Source organism: Thamnophis sirtalis, unplaced genomic scaffold, assembly GCF_051295495.1.
Source record: "Thamnophis sirtalis isolate CommonGarterSnake01/CBP01778 unplaced genomic scaffold, rThaSir2_p1.2 scaffold_6, whole genome shotgun sequence".
Lineage (NCBI taxonomy): Eukaryota > Metazoa > Chordata > Lepidosauria > Squamata > Natricidae > Thamnophis > Thamnophis sirtalis.
In genome coordinates this window covers 18,599,417-18,611,699 of record NW_028261386.1, presented here as the reverse complement: position 1 = coordinate 18,611,699, position 12,283 = coordinate 18,599,417, and the positions used below count along the sequence as shown (strand labels likewise).

Genomic DNA, 12,283 nt, shown 5'->3' with positions numbered 1-12,283 from the left:
TCAACGTGTTACCACCAACAGCAAACGTCGCCTCTGTAATGAGAAAGATGAGACAGTCGACCACTTGATCAGCGGGTGCAGCAAAATTTCACAAACTGACTACCTACAACTCCATGACTGCATTGCTAAGATCATTCACTGAAAATTGTGCCAAAAGTTTGGATTTGAGAACAGCAAAAACCACTGGGGCCATCAGGTTGAGAAGGTTTTAGAGAATGAGAAAGTCAAGATCTTGTGGGACTTCAGAATCCAGACTGATAGGCACTTGGCCTACAACACACTTGATATAACAATAGTTGAAAAGAAAAAAAGTATGGTTCGTTTATATTGCAATACCTGGAGATGCACAAATTGAAGATAAACAGCAAGAAAAAATCACAAAGTACCGGGACTTGCAAATTGAAGTTGAGTGACTGTGGAAAAAGAAATCGTGTGTTGTCCTGATTGTAATTGGAGCCCTTGGAGCAATACCTAAAGGGCTACCTCACTATTTGGAAATTCTAAATTTATCTGACTTCAACATTCTGATTCTACAAAAAACCCACCCTACTTGGAACAGCTTATATCGTGCGACGTTACCTTAACAGTTCCTAGTCCTTGGTTAGGACTCGAGCTGTTGAGCTACCAACCAGACCCAAAGGCTGTGAATCTCACCAAAGATTAACATCAAAATGATAATGATAATGTATTGTTGTTATTTTATATATATCTTGTCTCATCAACTGGAAAATTGTCATTCAGCAGCTCTCTGAAGTTAGATGTTTAGTTGTGCTACTCTGGTGCCATAAAAATCATTATTAATATTTTATACTGCCTGGTATGAAAGGCTGAATACAATAACTGAGGGTTCATCAATCAAAGCTGTTATAAATAACCTGATTGATTGTAACTGTACCTTTTAGCTGTCAATCATCTGAACCCCCTGCAGAGTCTTATATATGCTATAAAAACAGTTTTAGGGCAGACATATATATATTTAAGGACAAACGATAATATTCCAGCCAGCAGCATTTTCAAGGCATTCCGTTTCCTCTTAATGCGTAAGAGAAAAACCTCTTTGGAGAATAGCACAAGTACTTGCCATTCTTTTAAGTAGCTGACTATTTAAAATTGCCTAAATTGTTTTTGGGTAATTTGACTTATCAGTGGATTGGTTAATATTAAAACTTGAATTCTTCTTCTTGTACAGCAGGGATGCTAACTGATAAGGCTCCCCCCCCCTCCTCCTTTCCTAACATTTTCTCACAAGGGCAGGATCCTTCCCCCCTCCCCCCCAGATCAGCTGTATGTTGATCCATTGGCTGCTACAAGAATTGACCAGTCAGCTTGTCACCCAAACTTAATGTTGTAGGCTGAAATAGAGTGACAGATCCAAAGTCATCTAGCCAGCTTTCATGCCTAAGGGGATGAACTCGCGGTCTCCTGATTTCTAGCCTTTAAAAAAAAGATCCTGTGCAAGATTTAATAAACGATTTTAAGTATGGAGGGTGGGTGGGACAACTAAAGTGGAAAGAGCCCTGTCAATAAATGCAGCCCTCCTTGATTCTTGGGATTCTTTTCCTCTTGCAGACATCATTGAAATGGACTCGAAGCGTGTCCCCCGGGACAAGTTGGCCTGCATCACTAACTGCAGCAAGCACATATTTAATGCCATCCGGACCACAAAGGCTGAGCCAGCTTCAGCTGATGACTTTTTGCCCACTCTCATCTACATTGTCCTGAAGGGCAACCCACCCCGCCTGCAGTCCAACATTCAGTACATTACTCGGTTCTGCAATCCCAGCAGGCTGATGACCGGGGAGGATGGCTATTACTTTACGAACCTGGTAAGTAGATCTGTGATCGTGACTTTCTTTTTAGGGGAATTTGAAGAACGACATATTGCCAGATGCTGAAACTATTTTTCTTGTTTTCTCTTAATGGAAGATAAGCTGAACTTATCACGATCATCATCATTATTTATTTAAATGTATTGGCCGACCAACAATTTTTGGCTCGTCTGGTTCAGTGTCCTTATTTCTGGCCTTCAATATTACATCAACAAGCTTGTGCTTGGCATGTTTTCTGGATCTTGAACGTACAGTCTTGAGGCACTATGGAGAAGCTATAGGATGCACATATATCAAGGAAATCTAACATCCTGTGTTCATGCAGATAATTAATATATTGAATATATTGAAAAATGCCAACCTTCTAGCTCTTGCTGTTGAAATAGCAGAAACAAAATCTACATGTATTTTAAAGGAAAAAAAAGAGGTCTGCAATAATAACTATTCCAATATTCTTGCCATGTTTGCCAAATAGGAATGGGAAGCCAAGTATGACTGAATTGTTGCACAGAACTAAAATTAAAACTAGGAAAACTTTGATTGGGTTTGTACAATGAGCTACAGTGGAGTTGTGTACTTAGCTATTCATTGTTCTAATTTTTCGAGTTTCACCTGTATACTTCAGAAAGGGAATGCATTGGCAAATTTCTAATGAAGACTGTAATTGAGCAATTTTTGATCATCTTACTTTATTTTTTATTACTGATATTATTGTTATTAAGCAGTAATTTAAACTATCTTCCACAAAAGGTTTCATTAACAAAGTTTACAACCTATTTTAAGAGCCACATCAAATAGTTTGTGTATGAATGGAGCTGATGTGTTAACTCTATGCAACCTGAAAGAATTGATGCTCTTGCTTTTGCAGTGTTGCGCTGTTGCCTTCATAGAGAAGCTGGATGCTCAGTCCTTAAACCTGAGCCAGGAAGACTTTGACCGCTATATGTCCGGGCAGACCTCTCCAAAGAAGCAAGAACCTGAGAACTGGCCAGCCAACGTCTGTGTGGGGATGCGCCAAATGTACAGGAACCTTGGCCTCCTCTCACAACTGAATGAGAGGCAGGAGAGGATTGTCAGTGAGGCCAAAAAGCTCGAGAGGGACCTTATTGATTGGACTGATGGAATCACCAAGGAAGTCCAGGAGATTGTGGAGAAGTACCCTTTGGAGATTAAAGCCCCAAACCCAGCCTTAGCAGCCATTGACTCTGAAAATGTTGAAAATGACAAACTGCCCCCTCCACTGCAACCTCAGGTTTACGCTGGATGAGAATGGCTTCGGGACTCCTTCCTTCTAGTTTTTTCTGCTTGGCAGATGGGCTAAGGGAGGGGGAAAATGAAACAAGTTCAAAATTGGCACATTTTAAAGGTACTTTTTGTTGGTGGATGTGTTCCATGATATTTATTTTAGTCAGAGTTGGTTACTATGAGGGCTGAATTTTTATGTGTTCCTGAAATGAATTTTACCTTTCCTTTTTACAGAAATTCAGTATGATTTTTAAGGAATGCTTTGGGGGTTGTTTTCTTCGAAGTATGGACACGTTTTAAAATCAGCTGGTGGTTGGTTGTGCTATCTTCACTCCCTTAAACAGAGTTGCTTATCACACTTTGCCAAGAATGCTGTGTTTGAGAAAGAAGTGCAAAGGGTTCTTAATCTTTGTTTTCAGAAACCAATGTGTTGTAAAGTAAATATTTAAGATTGTAAATAGGTTTGAACGTTGAGCAATGTCTTAATAGCATGACATTTAGCAAAGAATGGAAGCTGGGTTTTTAAAATTCCTTCACTCTTGTTTTTGGTTTATAGTTTTCATCTAGAATAGGATACACCAAGGAAACACTACATTGTAGTAAATAACATATTTGGACACAGTTCTAACATGACTAAAGTCATTTCCTAATATTTATAATTTCTTATCTGAATTTTCAGCCTGGAATAGCGTCTTTTTTTTTTCTTTTTTTTTTTTGCGGTGCTGGTCTCAAGCAATGGCACCTTCAGAGCACAATTGGATGGTGGTAACTATTGGTGTATGTGTGAAGTGCTGGAGCCAGTTTGAATTGTTGTAAAGATCACATGATACGACAAGTTTCTGGCTGTAAAAGTGTTTTAGTGGTTTTTTAAAAATCATTTGCTTCATAGTACTTGTGCATAGCCTTCCAAGAAATGATTAGAACGGCATGAGACTGTCTTGTGCTGGAAAAATATATATCAAAGAATATAGAAAAGAAAGTGTACGATTGCTTTCCTGAATCACATTTTTGAATGGATTCATCCACGGAATTATAAATGGTCAGAAAACAGAAATATGGACAATCCTAAAGGCAGTAAGCTGGCTTATGCAATTTTGTGGACTACATACATTTTTATATGGATTTGAACAAAGTAGGAATCTATATTATTATATTGCTGAACTCCAGCTTCCAGGATTTGTCTTGATTGCTATGATGGCTGGTATAGCTGTCTCCTTCAAGGGGGATCCATTGCTTTCCCAATTCTTTCAGTGCTGTCCTGAAGATGAAGCCCATTGGTGATATCTCCAGAGTCCCTCCCTCCCTTCTGTAACTCATCAACATATCACTGTGAATGGCTGCCTTTTCTTCTCTTCCAACCTTTTCAGTATTCTTAGTAGTGTGATAATCCAGCCAGTCAGTCACTCAAAATCTCTCTTTGGTCAAAAATCTAGCATGGCTGTGTGGATGCAAGAATTTGCCAAAAGGGATGAACTAGTTAGTGCATGTTAAGACTATAGTAGTTTTTTTTTCCCCCTGAGCAAGATGCACAGGTTGAGATAATAGAACTGTAGTCCAGGAGATACAGGGAGGGCACCAGGTTAGGAAATGCCAAATTTGTCTATGGGTGATGCTTTTTTAACTTTTAACTTTACAAATTAAGGTAAAGATCCACTTTAACTTGGCAGATCTGGGATTCTTTGAAAGGCCAGGTTGAGTTGTGTGAAACTAAATTAAGCATTTTCCTGAAGGGTAACAGTTTAGATGTAGTCCCATCCCCCGTCCCCCAGTTGCTAAAGTCATTCTAAATGTCTGGGCCTTGTGTGTGCATTCAGCATCTTTGATATCCTGATTATCACTAAGTCTCAAACAAACTTCATAATTCAAGGAAAAGGGAGGAAAAAACCCCCCTCTTTGCAATGTTACCTGTTTTTAATATTAGGACACTTTTAAAATACCAACTCTCTTTCTTAAGCTCGTCTCAACTCTTTGAGTCTTATTTGTACTTCTGGTAAACATGGGGTTTCAAAGTGTTCCATTCCATATGTGTTTTTGGGCAACCTATGAAAAAAGACATCTTTATCACATTTTAGCTGTAGAGGTATTTATCTGTTTTTGCAATAAGGTCAGACCAAGACTGTGACCTGTTTTGTGTATACCTGCTTTACAAACCATATCAGCTTTCAGTTTGCAACTCAGCTAATGTCTGAGTTTCTTAAAAGGTTAAATATTTATGTTCTTTTCTCTTCCTCAGTTAAATTTGTGGAAGTAAACAAGCTGTTCCTTTGGTTGCAGAAAGTCCACGTTGATCAGATTTTTCAATTTTCAGAGCTTTGTTTCTTGGCCTCATTGTTTTGACACTCTAGGTGCTAATTCAGATTTTCCAGGTATATATTTCACTCCAAAAAAGCATCATTATAGCTACCGCTGTTAAAATTGCTGTCAACAGAAATAAACCGTGTACAACATGACTCATTATTGGTCAACAGAAATCTTGATTTACAATTTTTTATGTTTTATTGATGCTTCAAGTTTAGCCACAAATCTTTTAAAGCCTGAAAAGCTTGTAACTGCTAATAGTATCAAATTATCTTTAATTATATCTTATTACTCTTGGGGGCAAAAAAGAGACCTCACTTTCAATTATAAAATTGAGTGTTAGTCCCCGTCCCCCCCTGTAATCTAATAGAAAAGAACCAAGGTCACTGCTTCCCTTCCTGAACAGTGTCAGGGTGACTTTTCTACACCATTCATTTCATTATATGTTTAAAAGTGATAAATTATTTTATAGAATCTGGCATGTCATACAAGGCCCACAAGGCTTTAGGTTCAGAGAAAATTAGTCTCCTTTTGGGGATTTCCTTAGAGGCTTGTAGCTGGGAGACTCAAAGAACCACCATTGGTACAGGTAGTCCTCAGTTTAGAACCATTTATTTATTGACTGTTTGAAGTTATAACACATTGGAGGGCGGGAGTTTTGACCAATCTTCACACTTACAACTTCCATAGTCATGTGATTGGAATTTAGACCCTTGGCAATTGACATGTATTTATAACAATTGCAGTGTCCCAAGGTCAGGCGATCCACATTTGTGACTTCCTATTTCTACAAACAAAGTCAATGGGGGAAGCTGGATTTGCTTAATGACTGTGTTTCATTAACAACTGCAGTGACTTGCTTAACAACGGTGCTAGGAAAGGTTGTAAAATCAGCCACCTTGCTTATCAGTGGAAATTCTGGTCCCAACTGTGGTGGTACGTTGAGGTCATAACACATTCTAAAGTGGTGTCTTTAAAGGGGTGGTGGCTGGGAATTCTTGGTGTTGAAGTTCACACATCTTAAAAGTTGCCAGGATTAAAAAATGCAGTTCTAGACTTCTAGGGAAACTGTACAAAGGGCCCTCCTATTTCACACCTGCCCAAATAGTTGCCCTTGGTAGCAGGCAAAATGCTGGCAGACTTATATGGATGGAAGTGGTATAACTTCCATCCATATTGAACAAGGTTTTAAAAAGGGGGGTTGTATCCTGCAAAATTGACAACGTGGCTCTTCAGTTCCTTTGGTGCATTCTGGTTTCCTCTGGAAGCCAGTTAACTTTTTAGTAATGCATATAATTGTCACAATCCCCAAAAGCGCTGAGGAACAAAATGATATTTGTGTATGTGCCACAAGGGTACTGTTAAATATCAGGGGTTATAAGTATATTAAATATCCTCAACTGTTAATTTTAAGTAAACAAATATGTGTTTTATCCTTTGCTTTGAAGTTGCTCGTGTCACTCAAAGCCGCACACAATTTCTCCGTAAGGATTGCGTGCCACCTGCTTCTGGTGTTACAAAAAGTGGTTTAAATAGGGCTTAGAAATATGCCTACAACCAGCATCCCATAGTATCTCACAGATAGACTATTTAATTTGCAATTACATTTCTGGGGAGGGAGGGGAAATGCAGCTGGATGTTAAAAACAACAATGAACCCTTAAGAATGCAAGGAACATCATTTCCCATTAGTGGCAAGTTAGCTTTTGACACCTCCTTCTAAAATGTTGAGATTTGTAGTAAATTGGCTTTCCCTCGGCAGCCTGACTCCCCTCCCTTCTCTCTAGTCCTTGAGACAGAAAACTGACTAGGTGAGAATCAACCAGCTAGTTTTAATTCCTCTGTGGCACACTAAGAAAGCAGCATTTCTTCTTTAGGTAAAGCTAAAGGTTCCCATTGCACATATGTGCTAGTCGTTCCCGACTCTAGGGGGCAGGACTCATCTCCGTTTCAAAGCCGAAGAGCCAGCGCTGTCTGAAGACGTCTCCGTGGTCATGTGGCCGGCATGACTCCACACCAAAGACACATGGATCGTTGTTACCTTCCCACCAAAGGCGGTTCCTATTTTTCTACTTGCATTTTTACATGCTTTCGAACTGCTAGGTTGGCAGAAGCTGGGACAAGTCACGGGAGCTCACTCCGTTATGTGGCACTAGGGATTCGAACCGCTGAACTGCCGACCTTTCTGATTGACAAGCTCAGCATCTTAGCCCCTGAGCCACCGCCTCCCTATTTCCCCTTCAGGGAAGCCAATAAGGGAGCAAAACCAAGTATCTGAGCTTGGTGGGGGGAGGAACCTCTCCCTTCACAGGCAGCAGTCACAACCAACTTAGTTTGTCTCGTGCTCTGTTTCTTTTCTCTTGCAAGAAAATGACCTGGTTACATGTTTCTGTGTAAAGTTCATTTCTTGCTCTTCCTGACATTGCTCTCAGCCATGGGTGGCTTCCACTATCCTTGTTTTCCACCTAATCCAGGAAGCAGATATGTGCGGCTGAGTCATAGCCAGGGCAGGGGGTGGGCAGAGGTGAAATATGATTTATTAGGCTCACAGACATTTCATGGAGATACATCAGTGGTGGGATTCAGCCAGTTTGCACCTATTCAGGAGAACCGGTTGTTGGAAGAAATCCCATTTTGGTTTTTTTCCACTTTACAGAGCTAATCCTGTAAGGAAGGCAGGAAGGAAACATTCTGATGTTGTTTCTAGCTTAATTTTTATTGCCCTGCTTACAGAAACTGCCTCCTCTGTTAACCCTTATTACATTGTAACAGCTAAGGCGAAGTGCCCATTGATGTGAGTGACATTGAGTTGGCCACGCCCACCCAGTCACATGACCACCGAGCCACACCTACCCAGCTGGTCATTAGGGCAGAGAACCGGTTGTTAAATTATTTGAATCCCATCACCGAGATACATACAAGAGTTCAGGGATCATATGCAGTTAAAAAAAAATGTTCATGGAACACACAGCTGGTGGGGAATCTCTAGTATCCTACCCAAGCTAAATTACTGTTGCTTAAATATTACACATACACCTACTTATACTCACTGTTGTATGATGGCCGTACAGGGACTAGAGAAGATCAGAGTGCTTTGTAGATAATTGCATGCATGAGTCTTTATCAAAGGTGGTTGTTTTACTCTTTGCCCGCAACCTCTGTCACACTTTCCTTTCCACATCAACCTTTCACTCACCTGTTAAATTGCCCAGTCTAACTTTACTCACTGTACTGGAAATTAACTCTTAACTTTCTTTTCTGTGGTTGTCCTTTGGTCCTGGTTTGAGCTTGGTGGATTGTTTCCTTGTGACCTCTTTTCTCTGCTAGTTGTTGTCCAGACTTGGTCTGATAGCTTCCTTGTTTTTCATCCTTCTCTGCAGAGATGCATTTTATGTCAGGTTCAAATTCTGTTCATATGTCTCTCCCAATATTTTATTTCTTGTAATAACCACAGAGGTTCTGGTAAATCAGCAATTGTGCATAGGAGAGTGTAGCCTTAGCTTATTGTGATGTGTGAAGCTAGCTGCCTTGTTTGGTTAGTTTGGAGTCAGTGTAAATGTGATCCTCATTTAGCGACCACAAATGGGACCAGAGGCTTGGTCATGAGGTGAAGGGTTTGCTAAGTGAAACACAATTTTACAATTTTCAGCTTTCCTTTGCTTCACAAAACTGCAGAGTTACTTTTTCATTGCTATTGCAAATGGTTGCTGTACAAGGCAGTCACTAAGCAAGGACTACCTGTTTTGTGCAAAGCCATAAAACAGGTCACTTTCAGTTGTACCTGTTTTGTGGGTTTTCAGCAAAACCATAAAAACAGGTTATTACCTGGCTGTGCGTTATCTCTGAATACAAGCAGTTCTGTCAAACTGGCTGGATGACTTTGGATCAGTCACTCACTTTGGAATGTTGTTGTTATGGGGAAAACAGAAGGAAGGAGGAGTATTCGGTATCTTCCCCATCTTGAGTGATTTGTAAAAATAATAAAGCTGGACAAAAAAATCTAAAAAGAAAAAAGGGCAGCCCACCATTGACTTTGTCACGACCCAGACAGAATTCTGGAAAGCCCAAGTCTAATGAAATGATGATAGTGTTCCTTCAGCTGATTTTTATTCAACGCTCTCTCCCCTTTTGAATATAAAATATTCATGGCAGTTAAATATTCACAAACTGTTTGGAATGAGGATTTTAAATGTACTAGTTGATGAGGGCGGCTTTTGATAACACAAAGATTTTGGTTTATTTGTTAACCAGCAGGTTTCCTGTACTGTACTGTTCAGATTAAAATCAAATATGGCTAAAACACTGAGCTTGTTGATCAGAAAAGTCCGCCGTTCAGCGGGTTCGAATCCCTAATGCAGCATAATGGAGTGAGCTCCCATGTCTTGTCCCAGCTTCTGCCAACCTAGCAGTTCGAAAGCACGTAAAAAATGCAAGTAGAAAAATAGGGATCACTTTGGTGGGAAGGTAACAGCGCTCCGTGTGCCTTCGGTGTTTAGTCATGCTGGCCACATGACCACAGAGATGTCTTTGGACAGCGCTGGCTCTTCGGCTTTGAAACAGAGATGAGCAGCACCCCCTGGAGTTGGGAACAACTAGTACGTATGTGCAAAGGGAACCTTTATCTTTTTTTTAAAGGAGAACTAGTTACTTATATAATATTTTTTTGCTTTATCGCAGAAGTGAACAACCTTTCTGAGGAGTGGTTGGGTGGGGAACTAGAGGGAAATCTTGGAGCTGGACTGGGAAATGAAAAATAATCCAGAAAGATAGTACAGGTAGTCCTCAGTTAGCAACTGTCTCATATAGTGTCCATTCATAGTTGCACAAAAAGTAATTTTGTGACCGATCTTTACATTTGTGACCTTCATGGCCTGTAAAGCAAATGAAAGCTGAAACAAGAATATAAGCAAAGTTGTTTCAATTTGTGACTGCTAGCACTTTGCTTAATTGTCCATATTTTTGTCACTAAGCAAGAGCTACTTGTAATAAGAAACCAATAAAGAGAGATAGCTGATGGATTTGTGCCCTAAGAATATAGTCTTGTACTATATTCAAATTATATTCAAACTATATTCAAATATCTCATTAACTTGGTTTTTAACTTTTTTATATATTCTAAAAGTACTCAAAAACCTACGAAGAATGGTTGCAGGAAATGGGTATGTCTAGTTTAATGAGAAGGACTTGAGGACACATGATAGCAGTGTTCTGATACCTCAGGGGTTGCAACAAAGAACAGGGAGCCAAACTATTCTCCAAGGCACCTGAGGGTAGGACAAGAAGCAATGGGTGGAAACTAATCAAGGAGGGTAGCAACTTAGAACTAAGGAGAAATTTCCTGACAGTTAGAACAGTTAATCAGTGGAACAATTTGCCTCCAGAAGTTGTAAATGCTCCAACACTGGAAGTTTTTAAAGAAGTTGTTGGATTTTGTCTGAAGTGGTGTAGGGTTTCATGCCTAAACAGTGGGTTGGACTAGAAAACCTCCAAGTTCCCTTCCAACTCTGTTATTCTATTCTATTTACTCAGACTTTTCTTGTTTCATTATGAAATATAAGGTGAGGGGTGCTTGGTGCTCTGAGCTTGGTTGTTTTCCATGCAGATGTTTCATTACCCAAATTAGGTAATATCACAAGTGCCCTGGGTAATGAAACATTTGGAAAAAAAAAAGCAAACTCCAAGCTCAAATAGCACCAACGACCCCTCATTTCAACCCTGAGCTACAAATATCCTCCTTTATTGAAAAATAAGGTGCCCGCTGCTGATAATTTGAGTAGCTGAAATCTGCAAACTACTGGGAATACAGATGTGATGCATTTAAAAATGAATTGGAACTTGGGTTAAGCAAGTAACATGGCTGAGTTTGCTACTTAAAACTAAATTATTACAGCTGGGGAAAACTCAAAGCAGTCTGAGAAGCTCCAAAAAGACATCTGTCTTCAAACTAGGTCAATGGGCAGCCAAATTTAGCAATGAAGTTCAGTATACGAGTGTAAAGCAATGGCCACTGGGGGGAAAACAGTTAACTATTACCAAAACCATCCATTCCATCTTCAAGCAGCAGTGAAAAATGGAGGAAAAATGGTTATTTGGAGAAGAGCAGGCAATAAATATCACTTTCACCCCAAAGAAAGATGGCCCTGAATTTAAGAAGAGTCGCCACGTCCAAAAAAGATTAGATAGAAAAGAAACGTTTTCATAAACTTCGTAGCTTAAGTATCTTGCTGATTGGAGAAAATGTGCAGAGTGGCTCAAAAAGACATATCTAAGCTAGAACTGATCAATCTTGACTGCACTTCTAAATCGATGGCCCTTTGTTTGAGATCAGCTAGGACACATTCATAACCCATCAGAGTGAGCGCTGCCCAGGTAACGTCATTTAAGATTGCAATTCAATAAGGGTTGCCTAGCATCAGGAAGACTAAAAGCTGTCTATCATAATTAAAGGAGCTAAGCCAAGTGGGGGGAAAAAGAGAGAGCCTAAGCCAGTAGAAGAAAATCTAAATTGAAGCAGAGGTTTTGGTTTTAAAAAGGCCAGCTTCACAACAAAACACAACGTTCAGAATGCAGTGAGGTATTTGAAGAATAAATCTCTGAAATTTGGATTTAGAATAGAATAGAATAACAGAGTTGGAAGGGGCCTTGGAGGTCTTCTTGTCCAACCCCTTGCTTAGACAGGAAACCTACACCACTTCAGACAAATGGTTATCCAACATCTTAAAAACGTCTAGTGTTGGAGCATTCACAACTTCTGGAGGCAAGTTGTTCCACTGGTTAATTGTTCTGTCAGGAAATTTCCCCCTAGTTCTAGGTTGTTTCTCTCCTTGATTAATTTCCATCCTTTGCTTCTTGTCCTACCCTCAGGTGCTTTGGAGAATGGTTTGACTCCCTCTTCGTTGAGGCAACCCCTGA

General features: G+C 39.9%; 1 protein-coding gene across 5 annotated transcripts in view; it reads left to right on the top strand.

Annotated features, from left to right (window-relative positions):
- The window catches only part of RABGEF1 (RAB guanine nucleotide exchange factor 1), a 36,784-nt gene extending 31,260 nt beyond the window's left edge, over nt 1-5,524 (top strand). For all 5 annotated transcript variants that reach the window (XM_087717295.1, XM_087717293.1, XM_087717294.1 and 2 more), the window contains 2 exons: nt 1,570-1,826; nt 2,698-5,524. In XM_087717295.1, coding sequence (XP_087573421.1) covers nt 1,570-1,826; nt 2,698-3,096 — 656 coding nt within the window. In that variant the 3' untranslated portion in view covers nt 3,097-5,524. The remainder of the gene's footprint in view (nt 1-1,569; nt 1,827-2,697) is intronic.
- Nucleotides 5,525-12,283: the final 6,759 nt, after the last annotated feature.